The sequence below is a fragment of the Brachyistius frenatus genome, unplaced genomic scaffold (assembly GCF_029030835.1).
Source record: "Brachyistius frenatus isolate BFR_SWC_R1_liver_20210118 unplaced genomic scaffold, ASM2903083v1 Contig_236, whole genome shotgun sequence".
NCBI lineage: Eukaryota > Metazoa > Chordata > Actinopteri > Embiotocidae > Brachyistius > Brachyistius frenatus.
Genome location: NW_027210835.1, coordinates 295,001 through 314,535, shown reverse-complemented (window position 1 = coordinate 314,535; position 19,535 = coordinate 295,001). Strand labels below are relative to the sequence as shown.

The 19,535-nt window shown below is 39.3% G+C and overlaps 1 protein-coding gene across 1 annotated transcript; it reads left to right on the top strand.

The window, feature by feature from the left end:
• The first annotated feature begins 1,107 nt into the window (after positions 1-1,107).
• On the top strand, positions 1,108-5,714 carry galnt11 (UDP-N-acetyl-alpha-D-galactosamine:polypeptide N-acetylgalactosaminyltransferase 11 (GalNAc-T11)). The gene is made up of 12 exons (XM_069720198.1): positions 1,108-1,245; positions 2,651-2,897; positions 2,991-3,114; positions 3,249-3,415; positions 3,530-3,655; positions 3,730-3,979; positions 4,059-4,176; positions 4,251-4,403; positions 4,478-4,693; positions 4,781-4,885; positions 4,962-5,099; positions 5,218-5,714. Exons 2-12 carry the CDS (start codon positions 2,675-2,677, stop codon positions 5,347-5,349), a joined length of 1,752 nt encoding a protein of 583 aa, XP_069576299.1. The 5' UTR covers positions 1,108-1,245; positions 2,651-2,674; the 3' UTR covers positions 5,350-5,714.
• The last annotated feature ends 13,821 nt before the right edge of the window (positions 5,715-19,535 follow it).

The following is a 19,535-nucleotide window of genomic DNA, read 5'->3' as shown; positions in this document are numbered from 1 at the left end:
ATAAATTACAAAAATAAGACACAAAGTTTAGAAATCACTCCGCCAAGAGCCACCTCACCATCCTCATCCTCACCTTCGTCACCTGCGGCCGGAGCGCTCTTCTTCTGTTGCCGTCCCGGCGCCGAGGCGCTGCGTTCTGATTGGACGTGACGTCCTCCCCGGGCGGGCCTCACTGCGGCCTTCATGACTTCAGTTGTTTTTTGTCCCCGTGCTGCGGCTGCAGGCGTCGGTGGGTTTTTCTGTTCCCGCTCCGTCGGCGTCTTCGTGCTCGGAGTCTTGCTGTACATACGAGGTTCTCTGAGGACTCTGACATGAAGCCTTTTGTTTTTTATTATTGGACGTATCAGTGTGATGATGATGATGATGATGATGATGATGATGATGTTGTTTTTTGTTTTGGGAAATATGGTGAAATCTGATTTAGAATCATTTACAGAAAATAAAATATTTTACATCTTGAAGAAACTTCTGTGTTCAATGTCAGGATGTCCCCACAAGTACATGAGACAGAGACACAGACAGAGAGAGTGAGACACAGAGAGAGAGAGACAAAGAGTGAGACACAGAGAGACAGATAGAGAAAGACAAAGAGTGAGACACAGAGAGACGGAGCGAGACAGATAGAGAAAGACAAAGAGTGAAACACAGAGAGACGGAGCGAGACAGATAGAGAAAGACAAAGTGAGACAGATAGAGAAAGAGAAAGAGTGAGAGACAGAGCGAGACAGATAGAGAAAGACAAAGAGTGAGACACAGAGAGAGACAGAGAAAGATCAAACCATCAGACTCCGGATGAAGACAGATCGTCTTTGTCCTTCTTGTCCTTTGTACCTGCAGACAGTAAACTTTTAACAGCAATCGATTGGACACTTGTGAGGTGCAGTACCAGTGATGACCACCAGGAGCTCTGAGGAAGTCAGGAGCCTCGCAACATACATGTCACATGACGTCTTTGGTTCTGTGTCGTGTTCCGCTGCTGACACTTTTATTTTGAAAGGGCTGTCCGCCTTCTGCCCAACCGGTGTCTGGCTCGTTTTATTGTGGAAATGCAGAGCGGAAGTCACGTGGTGTTCGCTGTCTGTCGTGCGTGAGCGCCGCGGACCGGAGGACACGCTCCAGTTGGTCTGCAGCTCCATTCAGAACTCCGCTGGAAATTCGTCCGATTTTAGCCCGAGCGCAGAGCAGACGTGCAGCCCGACGACCAGCCGGAGTGCCGCTGAGCAAACAGCTCAGAGCTCATGGACCGTAAGTAAAGTTCAGGTCTTACGTGTTGGACACCGAATACAACGCGCTCACCTGGACGGAGCTCAGGTGTTGTGTCGACCTGCGTTTCTCCTCGGAGTTTAGCTAACAGGCGCTAAGCTAGCGAGTTCCATTCTCGGACGAGATTTATAACTATTTCTTGTTTTAATTTATTGTATAATTTATTGTATAATTTACTGCTGCTGAACTTTATTCACGAGGTCAGAGGTCAGAACGTTTCAGGTCAGCAGCTTTACGAACTCATTTTACTCTAATGGAGTCTGAAAACCTCGTTCAGATCTCCGTTTGAAAAAGATGCTAATTCTGGAGGATCATATATATATCTATAGATATCTATCTATAGATAGATGTATATTATTATTATTATATATGTATATATAATATATGTATATAATATGTATATATATAATATGTATAATAATATTATATATGTATATATAATCCTCCAGATCAGATCCTCGTTTCTGAGTTGTTCTGAATCAGAGATTCTTAAAGTAGAAGGGTTTCATTTCAAATGACGTCACTCTTTAAGCCCGGGTCACGCTGCCTTTGCCCGTGTAACAGGTGAGTTTGTAACAGGTGAGTTGTAACAGGTGAGTTGTAACAGGTGAGTTGTAACAGGTGAGTTGTAACAGGTGAGTTGTAACAGGTGAGTTTGTAACAGGTGAGTTGTAACAGGTGAGTTGTAACAGGTGAGTTGTAACAGGTGAGTTTGTAACAGGTGAGTTTGTAACAGGTGAGCTGGAGGCAGCTGGTGAACAGGTAGAAGTTGATCTGTTTACTGAGGATGAAGCCGAACATCTTCCTCAAACACTCACTTCACCTTCATCACTGAATCCTTGTGTTTTGACTGCGACCTTAAAACGGTAGATTTGTGAATGGACTTCGGCTCACTTGAACTTGTTACTCGTCGTTCTGTGTTTAAAGAAGAATGATTGACAGAAGTCACCTGACCGACACCTGAGCGGAGTGTCAGGTGTCAGTCAGGTGACAGAGTCTCATCCTTTATTGATGATTGATTACTGTGTGCTCTGACTGATCACTGCTGTCAGAACACGTGACGTCCTTTAATAGGACGAATTCTATAGTACCTGTAAACAGTGTAAATAAATAGTAAACAAAGTGTTTACAGAGTAAACAAAGCCAGCTGCGATCTGTAAACATTAATTGTCCACAAACAGCATGAAGAAAAACCGAGGTTTAAATTTTCTTTTATTAAATTGATGTTCCGGTTATTGAAGAGATGCTTCTGCCTGTGACCTTTGACCCCTCAGTTAGTCGTCACATCTCCAACCTGCTGACACGAAAGGCTGTTAGCATCACAATGCTACCACCGCCATGTTTTACTGTAGGATGATGTCAGCGTGCTCTCTCTCCCCCCCTCCAGCCATGTGACCCTCGCTCGCCCACCATGCCCAGTGTCACGCTGCGGTACTTCTGTTACGGCTGCCTCGTCACCTCGGCGACCTGGTCCCTTCTCCTGCTCCTCTACTTCTCCCTGGGGGCGGAGCCCGGCCGCGGCAGGACCCCCCTGCAGCACCGCGGCCGGCCGATCACGGGGGGGCGGGCCGACCGAGGGGCGGGGCGTCGGCCTCCGCCGGCCAATAAGGGGGCGGGGCTATCGCCGGAGATGGGTGAGCGTCCGCGGCCTCCGGATCTGTGATTTCGGAGGGCGCTGACCTCCGCGGGGGCGCTGACGTGTGACCGGCTGCCGTGTGTGTACGCAGGGATGATCTTCAACGAGGCGGATCAGGAGGTCCGGGATACGGGATACCACCGACACGCCTTTAACGTGCTCATCTCCACACGCCTGGGCCCCCGCCGCGACCTGCCCGACACCCGCGACCCCCAGTGAGTGCGTCTCAGGTAGTGGGCGGGCAGCTCGCCTGCGGCTCCGCCTCGCTCCGACCGGGACGAGCTCCGGGAAGCGGAGCCGCAGGTGAGCTGCGTGCGCTGATGTCACGGTGATGTCACTGTGTTGTCAGGTGTCGGGGGCGGTCCTATCCGGCGGCGCTGCCCGCCGCCAGCGTGGTGATCTGCTTCTTCAACGAGGCGCTCTCCGCCCTGCTGAGGACCGTCCACAGCGTCCTGGACCGCACGCCGACCTACCTGCTGCACGAGGTCATCCTGGTGGACGACCACAGCGAGCTCGGTAACCACGGCGATGTCAGGGGGCGGGCCCATGTCTGACAGACGCTGGTAGTCACTGATCTCTGTGTGTGTGTGTGTGTGTGTGTGTGTGTGTGTGTGTGTGTGTGTGTGTGTGAGGAGCTGAAGGATCACCTTGACAGGTACGTCCAGGAGGAGCTGCAGGGGAAAGTGAAACTGGTGAGGAACCAGAGGAGAGAAGGACTCATCAGAGGACGCATGATAGGAGCTGCTCACGCTGCCGGTACGTCCGTCTGTCCGTCCTCTGTCCTCACTCCGTTTGTCCTGAACTCACCTGTCCCACCCTCCCCTCTCCAGGTGAGGTCCTGGTCTTCCTGGACAGTCACTGCGAGGTGAACCAGGTGTGGCTGCAGCCTCTGCTGGTTCCGATCCAGAAGGACCGTCGGACCGTCGTCTGTCCCGTCATCGACATCATCTCGGCCGACACGCTGTCCTACTCCCCCTCCCCCCTCGTCAGGGGCGGTTTCAACTGGGGGCTCCACTTCAAGTGGGACCCCGTCCCCCCCGCCGACGTCAGCGGGCCACAGGGGGCCACCGGACCCATCAGGTAACTATTGATCAGGCTGATATTGAGGATCAGAATTCACTGTGAACCCGCCCCCTCCTCTCACGCCCCGCCCCCTCAGGTCTCCCACCATGGCCGGCGGGCTGTTCGCAATGAACAGGAAGTACTTCAACGAGCTGGGCCAATACGACGGCGGGATGGACATCTGGGGCGGCGAGAACCTGGAGATCTCCTTCAGGGTGAGCGTCCGTCTAACCGCCCGTCAAGGTGAGGTGGAGTTGGCCCCGCCCACTCACGCTGCTGTGTGTCCCAGATCTGGATGTGCGGCGGCCAGCTGCTCATCATCCCGTGCTCGCGGGTCGGACACATCTTCAGGAAGCGGCGTCCGTACGGCTCTCCGGGCGGCCAGGACACCATGGCGCACAACTCGCTGCGGCTCGCGCACGTGTGGATGGACGAGTACAAGGTACACACTCGGAGACGCGCACCCCGCCCGCCCCCGCCCCGTGACCTCACTTCCTGTGTCTCTGGTCCAATCAGGATCAGTATCTGTCTCTGCGTCCGGACCTGCGCGACCGCAGCTTCGGGGACATCGGCGAGCGCGTGGCGCTGAGGAAGCGGCTGCAGTGCCGCTCCTTCCGCTGGTACCTGGACACCGTGTACCCCGAGATGCAGACCGTCGCCAATGGCAACAAGCAGCAGCCGCTGTTCGTCAACAAGGGTCTGCGGCGGCCCAAAGTCCTGCAGCGAGGACGGGTACCTGAACGCAGCCTGTCTCCCTGATGTGCCGCGTTCGCTGTCGGCGCGGTCGCCTCACCGCTGTCTGTCTGTCTGTCTCCTCAGCTCCGTAACCTAGCAACCGGCCGCTGCCTTGTCGCCCAGGGCAGAGCCAGTCAGAAGGGCGGAGCTGTCGTCCTGCGACCGTGTGACCCTCGAGACCCGGAGCAGGTGAGCCGCTCGCATGACCACTTCCTGTCAGCTGACCACTTCCTGTCAGCTGACCACTTCCTGTGTCCCTCTACAGGACTGGACCTACGACGAGGAGGGACAACTCGTCCTCGCAGGTCTTCTCTGTCTCGACATCTCAGAGGTCCGAACCGCCGACCCGCCCAGACTCATGAAGTGTCACGGCTCGGGGGGGTCGCAGCAGTGGAGCCTGGGGGTGAGACACACACACACACACACACACACACACACACACACACACACACACACACACACACACACACACACACACAGAACCCTCCACCCCCCCACCTCATGTCTCCGTCTGTCTCTAGAAGTCCAACAGGATCTACCAGGTCTCCGTCGGTCAGTGTCTCGCCGTCTCTCAGCCGATTGGACCGAAAGGTTACGTCTCCATGGCGATATGCGACGCCTCTCAGGCGCAGCAGTGGCAGCTGGAGGGGTGATAGGACAGCGTCCTGCGGGGACGGAGGGACGTCAGACAATCAGTTTTAGTTTTCATATCAGCAGCTCAGTGAGGACGCTGATTTTATCTTCATCTTTTAAACCCCTTGACTGGAACATGTGGAGAACATGTGGAGAACATGTGGAGAACATGTGGTGCAGTACCGATGGTGTCCAGCGGGGCGCTCTCGTCGGCTGCTTTTATTTAAAAACTCTTCTTTTGTGGTTCTGCTGCTTTTAGACAGAATGTGACGACAGAAACACGGAACATATCGATGTCATGGTGATGCCGGGCGGTGACCTTTGACCCTGCAGCAAACCAACAGTTTTTAAACTCGTTTCATCAATAAATTTCATCAATGATTGACAGCTGTCTCTTCTTCTGTGGGGGTTCATCTGTCTTCAGTCCTCTCTCCTCTGTTCTCTGTCCTGTCCTCTGTCCTCCGGAGTGTGGACGCCTCCGCAGCACTGAGCCGGTCATTTCCTGTCAGCTTCAAAATAAAAGGATTTCCTGTTCAAATCTGAAATAAACTGAAGAAAACCAAGTGAAGTTCTGTAGAACCAAGACCGCACCAGTCCTGCTCTGATTGGTTGCTGTCAGTCAGCTGATCCAAACCTGACTCCTCCCACAATGTAACAACCAATCAGAGCCAGCTGCTGACAAGCAGGGGGCAAAAAGACACCGACACACCACCCCAGTCCTGGAGCCACTTCCTGTCATCTGTGTCTGGATCCAGGAGTCCTGGTTCCTGGTCCTGGCTCCTGGCTCCTGGCTCCTGGTTCCAGGTTCCAGGCTCCAGGCTCCTGGTCCTGGTTCCTAGTTCTGGTTCCTGGCTCCTGGTTCCTGGTTCCTGGTCCTGGTTCTTTTTGTTTCAGGATGGCATCACTGAATCAGAGATTCAAAACACTGTCAACACTTCCTGTTTCCATCTTCCTGCTCAGCTGATCACAAAAATCAATAGTGTGTGTGTGCGTGTTGACGAGAAGAGAAAGCTAATTATTTGGAGGCTGAAACGCTGGAAGCCATCAATGAGACTCTGATCACACACGCAGGTTAATGTGTCTTCATATAGTTTGAGCAGCTGCGAGCTGATTGGACGTTCGGATCGAATCGAACTCATAAATCCACATTAGAGAAACGTTATTGATCTGCAGCTCTGAACATTGTGTGATTGACAGGTCATTGCTGTGTGTGTGTGTGTATATATGTACCCGTGTGTGTGTACCTGTGTGGTCACCTGCAGCAGGAAGTTGTGGTGTTTCCTTTTTCCTGTCTGATCAGTAATCTATTACTCTGTACTCGAGTAGAGCTGAGTCAGCACGAATACGTCCACCTGCTGATGAAGCTCCTCCTCCTCCTCATCTTCATCTTTACAGATGGTAACTGCTGTGTGTGTGTTTGAGGTAATCAGTGGTAAGCGGAGTGTGTTTCTGGACAGACGATCAATACAGACTGGACTAGGGAGCTCTAACAGGTGTGTGTGTGTGTGTGTGTGTGTGTGTGTGTGTGTGTGTAGGTATTTACTTTATTAATCCCTGAGGGGACTTTTTTCGCTACAGCAGCATACAGAAGCAACAAGATAATAATAGAAATAATAGAATAAAATAATAGAATAGAATATAATAATAGAAAAGCAATAAAATAGCAGTAAAAAATATAAAATAAAATGCACAGTATATACAGTATATACAGTACAGTATATATCTATATATATTATATACAAACAAACCAAGAAACACAGTCAACAGTGTCGTTGTTATGTGATGGATTTTGCCAGAGGTGAGTTATTGTACAGTCTTATTGCAGTGGGCAGGAATGATCTTCTGCATCTGGAACCATCTCCTGTATCAGGAATGATCTTCTGCATCTGGAACCATCTCCTGTATCAGGAATGATCTCCTGTATCTGGAACCATCTCCTGTATCAGGAATGATCTCCTGTATCAGGAATGATCTTCTGCATCTGGAACCATCTCCTGTATCAGGAATGATCTTCTGCATCTGGAACCATCTCCTGTATCAGGAATGATCTTCTGCATCTGGAACCATCTCCTGTATCAGGAATGATCTCCTGTATCTGGAACCATCTCCTGTATCAGGAACGATCTCCTGTATCTGGAACCATCTCCTGTATCAGGAATGATCTTCTGCATCTGGAACGATCTCCTGTATCTGGAATGATCTCCTGTATCTGGAACCATCTCCTGTATCAGGAATGATCTTCTGCATCTGGAACGATCTCCTGTATCAGGAATGTTCTCCTGTATCTGGAACCATCTCCTGTATCAGGAATGATCTCCTGTATCTGGAACCATCTCCTGTATCAGGAATGATCTCCTGTATCTGGAACCATCTCCTGTATCTGGAATGATCTCCTGTATCAGGAATGATCTCCTGTATCTGGAATGATCTCCTGTATCAGGAATGATCTCCTGTATCTGGAATGATCTCCTGTATCTGGAACCATCTCCTGTATCAGGAATGATCTCCTGTATCTGGAACCATCTCCTGTATCTGGAATGATCTCCTGTATCTGGAACCATCTCCTGTATCTGGAATGATCTCCTGTATCTGGAATGATCTCCTGTATCAGGAATGATCTCCTGTATCAGGAATGATCTCCTGTATCTGGAATGATCTCCTGTATCTGGAACCATCTCCTGTATCAGGAATGATCTCCTGTATCTGGAATGATCTCCTGTATCTGGAATGATCTCCTGTATCAGGAATGATCTCCTGTATCAGGAATGATCTCCTGTATCTGTCCTTGTGACAGCAGCTGGAGGAGTCTTTTGGAGAACGTCCTCCTCTGTCCCTGCAGCAGGTGGTGGAGAGGGTGGACAGGATTATCCAATATGGACAATAGTTTGATCAGCGTCCTCCTCTCCACCACCTTTTCCAGACTATCAAGTTTGTAGCCGATGATGGAGCCGGCCTTCTTAACCAGCTTGTTGAGTCTGTTGGTGTCTCCGGCTCCAATGCTGCTCCCCCAGCAGACCACAGTGAAGTACAAAGCACTGGCCACAACAGATGGTAGAACATCTCCAGCATCACGCTGCACACATTGAAGGATCGAAGTTTCCTCAGAAAAAAGAGTCGACTCATCACCTTCTTGTAGACAGCGTTGATGTTGGTCTTCCAGTTCAGTCTGTTGTCATGGAGACACCCAGGTACTTGTACTCCTCAACCATGTCCACCTCCTCTCCCAGAACTCTCAGCGGTTGTGGAGCCACCGCCTTCCTCCTGAAGTCGACCACCATCTCTCTGGTCTTGGCCACGTTCAGGAGCAGGTGATTTCTTCCCGCCCACTCCACAAAGTCCTCCACTACTGCCCTGTACTCCTCCTCCCGTCCATCCCTTATACATCCTACCACTGCAGAGTCATCAGAGAACTTCTGCAGATGTCTTGACTCTGAGTTGTACTGGAAGTCAGTTGTGTAGAAGGTGAACAGGAAGGAGACAGAACAGTTCCCTGAGGAGCTCCAGTACCACTGACCACCGTATCAGACAACGTAGACAACAACGAGACGTAGACAACAACAATGATACAGACAACAACAACAATAAAACGTAGACAACAACTAGGCGTAGACAACAACGAAACGTATGCAACGAGACAGACAACAACAACAGGACGTAGACAACAACAGGCCGTAGACAACAACAACGATACGTAGACAACAACGAAGGGACTTAGACAACAACAACAGGATGTAGACAACAATGAGGGGACGTAGGCAACAACAACAAAACGCAGACGAGACGTAGACAACAAAATTTAGACAACAACAACAGGACTTAGACAACAACAAGGGGACGTAGACAACAACAACATCAAAACGTAGACAACAACAACAGGATGTAGACAACAACGAGGACATAGACAACAAAACATACACAACAACAACAAGATGTAGACAACAACAGGACGTAGACAACAACAACCGGATGTAGACAACAGCAACAGGACATAGACAACAACAACAAGACGTAGACAACAACAAAGGGCTGTAGATAACAACAACAGGATGTAGACAACAACGAGGGGACGTAGACAACAACAACAACAGGACATAGACAACAACGAGGGGATGTAGACAACAACGAGGGAATGTAGACAACAACAACAAGACGTAGACAACAACAAGGGGATGTAGATAACAACAACAGGATGTAGACAACAACGAGGGGACGTAGACAACAACAACAGGACATAGACAACAATGAGGGGATGTAGACAACAACAGGATGTAGACAACAACGATGGGATGTAGACAACAACAACAGGAAGTAGACAACAAAAACAAGACAGACAACAACGAGGGGACGTAGACAACAACAACAGGACATAGACATCAACAACAAGATGTAGAAAACAACGAGGGGATGTAGACAACAACAGGACGTAGACAACAACAACAACAGGACATAGACAACAACAACAAGATGTAGACAACAACGAGGGGATGTAGACAACAACAGGACATAGAGAACAACGAGGGGACCTAGACAACAACAACAGGACGTAGACAACAACGAGGGGATGTAGACAACAACAACAGGACGTAGACAACAACAAGACGTAGACAACAACAAGGGGATGCAGACAACAACAACAGGATGTAGACAACAACAACTGCAACGCAAAAGAATAAAATGTTTAAAATGTTAAAATCACAAAGTTTATTTCGGACTTCCAAGTGTGAAAACAGCTCCCTCTGTCCCTGACCGTCTGTCTCCACTTTCCTCCAACACGTCCTGCGAGTGTTAAACTGATTACGTTGAGGTTTCAGCTGCAGGTCGAGTTTCAGACTCTAAGTGTGTCGGTAAGACGATCCGATAACTCGGAACACTTCCTGCTCACAGCTTCACACTCTGCAGTCTTCATCCAAAGGAAGGTTTGATTCTGAAGAAGGTTTCTGTTTTGATCATATGTGACGTTTACATGAACACACGCAGCTTCTACTCATCTTTTTTAATTCTGTGGTTTGTTCCACTGGGCAATTCAATGAGACTCATACCTGACCAGGTAACAGCTTCGTAGAAGAGGTGATAATAACCAACATCTTAGCTGACTGTACAATGTACACTTTATAGACTTTTAGCTAAGTTATCTATCCAGTTAACTAACCTTGTTTTACTACTGACAGGTTCAAAGTGTGATTATAAGTCTCTGACAGTGTTACTAAAGGATTCCTACAATGTTAGACTTGATCAGAGAACAGCTGTAATATCCCTCTGCTCCATGCCACCAGACTCCATTCATAAAAACAGTCATTTAAGTGTGGAACACGAGTTGAGTCTGGTGGCTTTGAACACAGCGATATGGGATGTTGGTATGTAACCTAACATCCATATCATATTGTTAGACGACATGCTATAGTATGACTTTTTTCTGGCTGGCTGGCACAGCTCATATTTTAGACGACATGCTATAGTATGACTTTTTTATTATCATATTTTAGACGACATGCTATAGTGTGACTTTTTTGTGGTATCATATTTTAGACGACATGCTATAGTATGACTTTTTTATCATATTTTAGACGACATGCTATAGTGTGACTTTTTTATCATATTATAGACGACATGCTATAGTATGACTTTTTTTATCATATTTTAGACGACATGCTATAGTATGACTTTTTTATCATATTTTAGACGACATGCTCATATTATAGACGACATGCTATAGTATGACTTTTTTATCATATTTTAGACGACATGCTATAGTATGACTTTTTTATCATATTTTAGACGACATGCTATAGTATGACTTTTTTTATCATATTTTAGACGACATGCTATAGTATGACTTTTTTATCATATTTTAGACGACATGCTATAGTATGACTTTTTTATCATATTTTAGACGACATGCTATAGTATGACTTTTTTATCATATTTTAGACGACATGCTATAGTATGACTTTTTTATCATATTTTAGACGACATGCTATAGTATGACTTTTTTATCATATTTTAGACGACATGCTATAGTATGACTTTTTTTTATCATATTATAGACGACATGCTATAGTATGACTTTTTTATCATATTTTAGACGACATGCTATAGTATGACTTTTTTATCATATTTTAGACGACATGCTATAGTATGACTTTTTTATCATATTTTAGACGACATGCTATAGTTTTTATCATATTTTAGACGACATGCTATAGTATGACTTTTTTATCATATTTTAGACGACATGCTATAGTATGACTTTTTTATCATATTTTAGACGACATGCTATAGTATGACTTTTTTATCATATTTTAGACGACATGCTATAGTATGACTTTTTTATCATATTTTAGACGACATGCTATAGTATGACTTTTTTATCATATTTTAGACGACATGCTATAGTATGACTTTTTTATCATATTTTAGACGACATGCTATAGTATGACTTTTTTATCATATTTTAGACGACATGCTATAGTATGACTTTTTTATCATATTTTAGACGACATGCTATAGTATGACTTTTTTATCATATTATAGACGACATGCTATAGTATGACTTTTTTATCATATTTTAGACGACATGCTATAGTATGACTTTTTTATCATATTTTAGACGACATGCTATAGTATGACTTTTTTATCATATTTTAGACGACATGCTATAGTATACTTTTTTATCATATTTTAGACGACATGCTATAGTATGACTTTTTTATCATATTTTAGACGACATGCTATAGTATGACTTTTTTATCATATTATAGGCGACATGCTATAGTATGACTTTTTTATCATATTTTAGGCGACATGCTATAGTATGACTTTTTTATCATATTATAGACGACATGCTATAGTATGACTTTTTTATCATATTTTAGACGACATGCTATAGTATGACTTTTTTATCATATTATAGGCGACATGCTATAGTATGACTTTTTTATCATATTTTAGGCGATATGCTATAGTATGACTTTTTTATCATATTATAGGCGACATGCTATAGTATGACTTTTTTATCATATTTTAGGCGACATGCTATAGTATGACTTTTTTATCATATTATAGGCGACATGCTATAGTATGACTTTTTTATCATATTATAGGCGACATGCTATAGTATGACTTTTTTATCATATTTTAGACGACATGCTATAGTATGACTTTTTTATCATATTATAGACGACATGCTATAGTATGACTTTTTTTTTTTATCATATTTTAGACGACATGCTATAGTATGACTTTTTTATCATATTATAGGCGACATGCTATAGTATGACTTTTTTATCATATTATAGGCGACATGCTATAGTATGACTTTTTTATCATATTTTAGGCGACATGCTATAGTATGACTTTTTTATCATATTTTAGACGACATGCTATAGTATGACTTTTTTATCATATTTTAGACGACATGCTATAGTATGACTTTTTTATCATATTTTAGACGACATGCTATAGTATGACTTTTTTATCATATTATAGGCGACATGCTATAGTATGACTTTTTTATCATATTTTAGACGACATGCTATAGTATGACTTTTTTATCATATTTTAGACATATTATAGTATGACTTTTTTATCATATTTTAGACGACATGCTATAGTATGACTTTTTTATCATATTATAGACGACATGCTATAGTATGACTTTTTTTTATCATATTTTAGACGACATGCTATAGTATGACTTTTTTTTAATCATATTTTAGACGACATGCTATAGTATGACTTTTTTATCATATTATAGACGACATGCTATAGTATGACTTTTTTATCATATTATAGACGACATACTATAGTATGACTTTTTTATCATATTTTAGACGACATACTATAGTATGACTTTTTTATCATATTATACACGACATGCTATAGTATGACTTTTTTTATCATATTATAGACGACATGCTATAGTATGACTTTTTTATCATATTATAGACGACATGCTATAGTATGACTTTTTTATCATATTATAGACGACATGCTATAGTATGACTTTTTTTTTATCATATTATAGACGACATGCTATAGTATGACTTTTTTATCATATTTTAGACGACATGCTATAGTATGACTTTTTTCATATTATAGACGACATGCTATAGTATGACTTTTTTATCATATTTTAGACGACATGCTATAGTATGACTTTTTTATCATATTTTAGACGACATGCTATAGTATGACTTTTTTATCATATTTTAGACGACATGCTATAGTATGACTTTTTTTTTCATATTATAGGCGACATGCTATAGTATGACTTTTTTATCATATTATAGACGACATGCTATAGTATGACTTTTTTATCATATTTTAGACGACATGCTATAGTATGACTTTTTTATCATATTATAGGCGACATGCTATAGTATGACTTTTTTTATCATATTATAGATAGGCGACATGCTATAGTATGACTTTTTTATCATATTATAGACGACATGCTATAGTATGACTTTTTTATCATATTATAGACGACATGCTATAGTATGACTTTTTTATCATATTATAGACGACATGCTATAGTATGACTTTTTTATCATATTATAGACGACATGCTATAGTATGACTTTTTTATCATATTATAGGCGACATGCTATAGTATGACTTTTTTATCATATTATAGACATGCTATAGTATGACTTTTTTATCATATTATAGACGACATGCTATAGTATGACTTTTTTATTATAGACGACATGCTATATCATATTATTAGAGACGACATGCTATAGTATGACTTTTTTATCATATTTTAGACGACATGCTATAGTATGACTTTTTTATCATATTATAGACGACATGCTATAGTATGACTTTTTTATCATATTATAGACGACATGCTATAGTATGACTTTTGTATCATATTTTAGACGACATGCTATAGTATGACTTTTTTATCATATTTTAGACGACATGCTATAGTATGACTTTTTTATCATATTTTAGACGACATGCTATAGTATGACTTTTTTATCATATTTTAGACGACATGCTATAGTATGACTTTTTTATATCATATTTTAGACGACATGCTATAGTATGACTTTTTTATCATATTTTAGACGACATGCTATAGTATGACTTTTTATCATATTTTAGACGACTTGCTATATTATGACTTTTTTCATATTTTCATATTATAGTATGACTTTTTTATCATATTTTAGACGACATGCTATAGTATGACTTTTTTATCATATTTTAGACGACATGCTATAGTATGACTTTTTTATCATATTATAGACGACATGCTATAGTATGACTTTTTTTTTTCATATTTTAGGCGACATGCTATAGTATGACTTTTTTATCATATTATAGACGACATGCTATAGTATGACTTTTTTATCATATTATAGACGACATGCTATAGTATGACTTTTTTATCATATTATAGACGACATGCTATAGTATGACTTTTTTATCATATTATAGGCGACATGCTATAGTATGACTTTTTTATCATATTATAGGCGACATGCTATAGTATGACTTTTTTATCATATTTTAGGCGACATGCTATAGTATGACTTTTTTATCATATTATAGGCGACATGCTATAGTATGACTTTTTTATCATATTATAGGCGACATGCTATAGTATGACTTTTTTATCATATTATAGACTTTTTTATCATATTATAGCGACATGCTATAGTATGACTTTTTTATCATATTATAGACGACATGCTATAGTATGACTTTTTTATCATATTTTAGACGACATGCTATAGTATGACTTTTTTATCATATTTTAGACGACATGCTATAGTATGACTTTTTTATCATATTATAGACGACATGCTATAGTATGACTTTTTTATCATATTTTAGACGACATGCTATAGTATGACTTTTTTATCATATTATAGACGACATGCTATAGTATGACTTTTTTTTCATATTTTAGACGACATGCTATAGTATGACTTTTTTATCATATTTTAGACGACATGCTATAGTATGACTTTTTTATCATATTATAGACGACATGCTATAGTATGACTTTTTTATCATATTATAGACGACATGCTATAGTATGACTTTTTTATCATATTTTAGACGACATGCTATAGTATGACTTTTTTATCATATTATAGACGACATGCTATAGTATGACTTTTTTATCATATTTTAGACGACATGCTATAGTATGACTTTTTTATCATATTTTAGACGACATGCTATAGTATGACTTTTTTATCATATTATAGACGACATGCTATAGTATGACTTTTTTATCATATTTTAGACGACATGCTATAGTATGACTTTTTTATCATATTTTAGACGACATGCTATAGTATGACTTTTTTATCATATTTTAGACGACATGCTATAGTATGACTTTTTTATCATATTATAGACGACATGCTATAGTATGACTTTTTTATCATATTTTAGACGACATGCTATAGTATGACTTTTTTATCATATTTTAGACGACATGCTATAGTATGACTTTTTTATCATATTATAGACGACATGCTATAGTATGACTTTTTTATCATATTTTAGACGACATGCTATAGTATGACTTTTTTTATCATATTATAGACGACATGCTATAGTATGACTTTTTTATCATATTATAGACGACATGCTATAGTATGACTTTTTTATCATATTATAGACGACATGCTATAGTATGACTTTTTTATCATATTATAGACGACATGCTATAGTATGACTTTTTTATCATATTTTAGACGACATGCTATAGTATGACTTTTTTATCATATTATAGACGACATGCTATAGTATGACTTTTTTATCATATTATAGACGACATGCTATAGTATGACTTTTTTATCATATTTTAGACGACATGCTATAGTATGACTTTTTTATCATATTTTAGACGACATGCTATAGTATGACTTTTTTTTATCATATTATAGACGACATGCTATAGTATGACTTTTTTATCATATTATAGACGACATGCTATAGTATGACTTTTTTATCATATTATAGACGACATGCTATAGTATGACTTTTTTATCATATTATAGACGACATGCTATAGTATGACTTTTTTATCATATTTTAGACGACATGCTATAGTATGACTTTTTTATCATATTATAGACGACATGCTATAGTATGACTTTTTTTTCATATTTTAGACGACATGCTATAGTATGACTTTTTTATCATATTTTAGACGACATGCTATAGTATGACTTTTTTATCATATTTTAGACGACATGCTATAGTATGACTTTTTTATCATATTATAGACGACATGCTATAGTATGACTTTTTTATCATATTATAGACGACATGCTATAGTGACTGACTTTTATCATATTATAGACGACATGCTATAGTATGACTTTTTTATCATATTTTAGACGACATGCTATAGTATGACTTTTTTATCATATTTTAGACGACATGCTATAGTATGACTTTTTTATCATATTATAGACGACATGCTATAGTATGACTTTTTTATCATATTATAGACGACATGCTATAGTATGACTTTTTTTTCATATTTTAGACGACATGCTATAGTATGACTTTTTTATCATATTATAGACGACATGCTATAGTATGACTTTTTTTATCATATTTTAGACGACATGCTATAGTATGACTTTTTTATCATATTTTAGACGACATGCTATAGTATGACTTTTTTATCATATTTTAGACGACATGCTATAGTATGACTTTTTTATCATATTTTAGACGACATGCTATAGTATGACTTTTTTATCATATTTTAGACGACATGCTATAGTATGACTTTTTTATCATATTTTAGACGACATGCTATAGTATGACTTTTTTATCATATTATAGACGACATGCTATAGTATGACTTTTTTTATCATATTATAGACGACATGCTATAGTATGACTTTTTTATCATATTATAGACGACATGCTATAGTATGACTTTTTTATCATATTATAGACGACATGCTATAGTATGACTTTTTTATCATATTATAGACGACATGCTATAGTATGACTTTTTTATCATATTTTAGACGACATGCTATAGTATGACTTTTTTATCATATTTTAGACGACATGCTATAGTATGACTTTTTTATCATATTTTAGACGACATGCTATAGTATGACTTTTTTTATCATATTTTAGACGACATGCTATAGTATGACTTTTTTATCATATTATAGACGACATGCTATAGTATGACTTTTTTATCATATTATAGACGATCATGCTATAGTATGACTTTTTTATCATATTTTAGACGACATGCTATAGTATGACTTTTTTATCATATTTTAGACGACATGCTATAGTATGACTTTTTTTATCATATTATAGACGACATGCTATAGTATGACTTTTTTATCATATTATATAGACGACATGCTATAGTATGACTTTTTTATCATATTATAGACGACATGCTATAGTATGACTTTTTTATCATATTATAGACGACTTATAGTATGACTTTTTATCATATTATAGACGACATGCTATAGTATGACTTTTTTATCATATTATAGACGACATGCTATAGTATGACTTTTTTATCATATTATAGACGACATGCTATAGTATGACTTTTTTATCATATTATAGACGACTATAGTATGACTATAGTATGACTTTTTTTATCATATTATAGACGACATGCTATAGTATGACTTTTTTTTTTATCATATTTTAGACGACATGCTATAGTATGACTTTTTTATCATATTTTAGACGACATGCTATAGTATGACTTTTTTATCATATTATAGACGACATGCTATAGTGTGACTTTTTTATCATATTATAGACGACATGCTATAGTATGACTTTTTTATCATATTATAGACGACATGCTATAGTATGACTTTTTTATCATATTATAGACGACATGCTATAGTATGACTTTTTTATCATATTATAGACGACATGCTATAGTATGACTTTTTTATCATATTATAGACGACATGCTATAGTATGACTTTTTTATCATATTATAGACGACATGCTATAGTATGACTTTTTTATCATATTATAGACGACATGCTATAGTATGACTTTTTTATCATATTTTAGACGACATGCTATAGTATGACTTTTTTATCATATTTTAGACGACATGCTATAGTATGACTTTTTTATCATATTTTAGACGACATGCTATAGTATGACTTTTTTATCATATTTTAGACGACATGCTATAGTGTGACTTTTTTATCATATTTTAGACGACATGCTATAGTGTGACTTTTTTATCATATTATAGACGACATGCTATAGTATGACTTTTTTATCATATTATAGACGACATGCTATAGTGTGACTTTTTTTTATCATATTATAGATGACATGCTATAGTATGACTTTTTTATCATATTATAGACGACATGCTATAGTATGACTTTTTTATCATATTATAGACGACATGTTATAGTATGACTTTTTTATCATATTTTAGACGACATGCTATAGTGTGACTTTTTATCATATTTTAGACGACATGCTATAGTGTGACTTTTTATCATATTTTAGACGACATGCTATAGTGTGACATTTTTATCATATTTTAGACGACATGCTATAGTATGACTTTTTTATCATATTTTAGACGACATGCTATAGTATGACTTTTTTATCATATTATAGACGACATGCTATAGTGTGACTTTTTTATCATATTTTAGACGACATGCTATAGTATGACTTTTTTATCATATTTTAGACGACATGCTATAGTGTGACTTTTTTATCATATTTTAGACGACATGCTATAGTGTGACATTTTTATCATATTATAGACGACATACTATAGTGTGACTTTTTTATCATATTATAGACGACATGCTATAGTGTGACTTTTTATCATATTTTAGACGACATGCTATAGTGTGACTTTTTTATCATATTATAGACGACATGCTATAGTGTGACTTTTTTATCATATTATAGACGACATGCTATAGTGTGACTTTTTTATCATATTATAGACGACATGCTATAGTATGACTTTTTTATCATATTATAGACGACATGCTATAGTATGACTTTTTTATCATATTTTAGACGACATGCTATAGTGTGACTTTTTTATCATATTTTAGACGACATGCTATAGTATGACTTTTTTATCATATTATAGACGACATGCTATAGTATGACTTTTTTATCATATTATAGACGACATGCTATAGTGTGACATTTTTATCATATTATAGACGACACGCTA

Bases quoted from the DNA above. Each gene is read 5' to 3' on its own strand.
- galnt11 (XM_069720198.1), top strand. From the start codon at position 2,675: ATGCCCAGTGTCACGCTGCGGTACTTCTGTTACGGCTGCCTCGTCACC. The intron at 2,898-2,990 runs GTGAGCGTCCGC...GTGTGTACGCAG, and splicing joins GGGGCTATCGCCGGAGATGG to GGATGATCTTCAACGAGGCG. The intron at 3,115-3,248 runs GTGAGTGCGTCT...CTGTGTTGTCAG, and splicing joins CCCGACACCCGCGACCCCCA to GTGTCGGGGGCGGTCCTATC.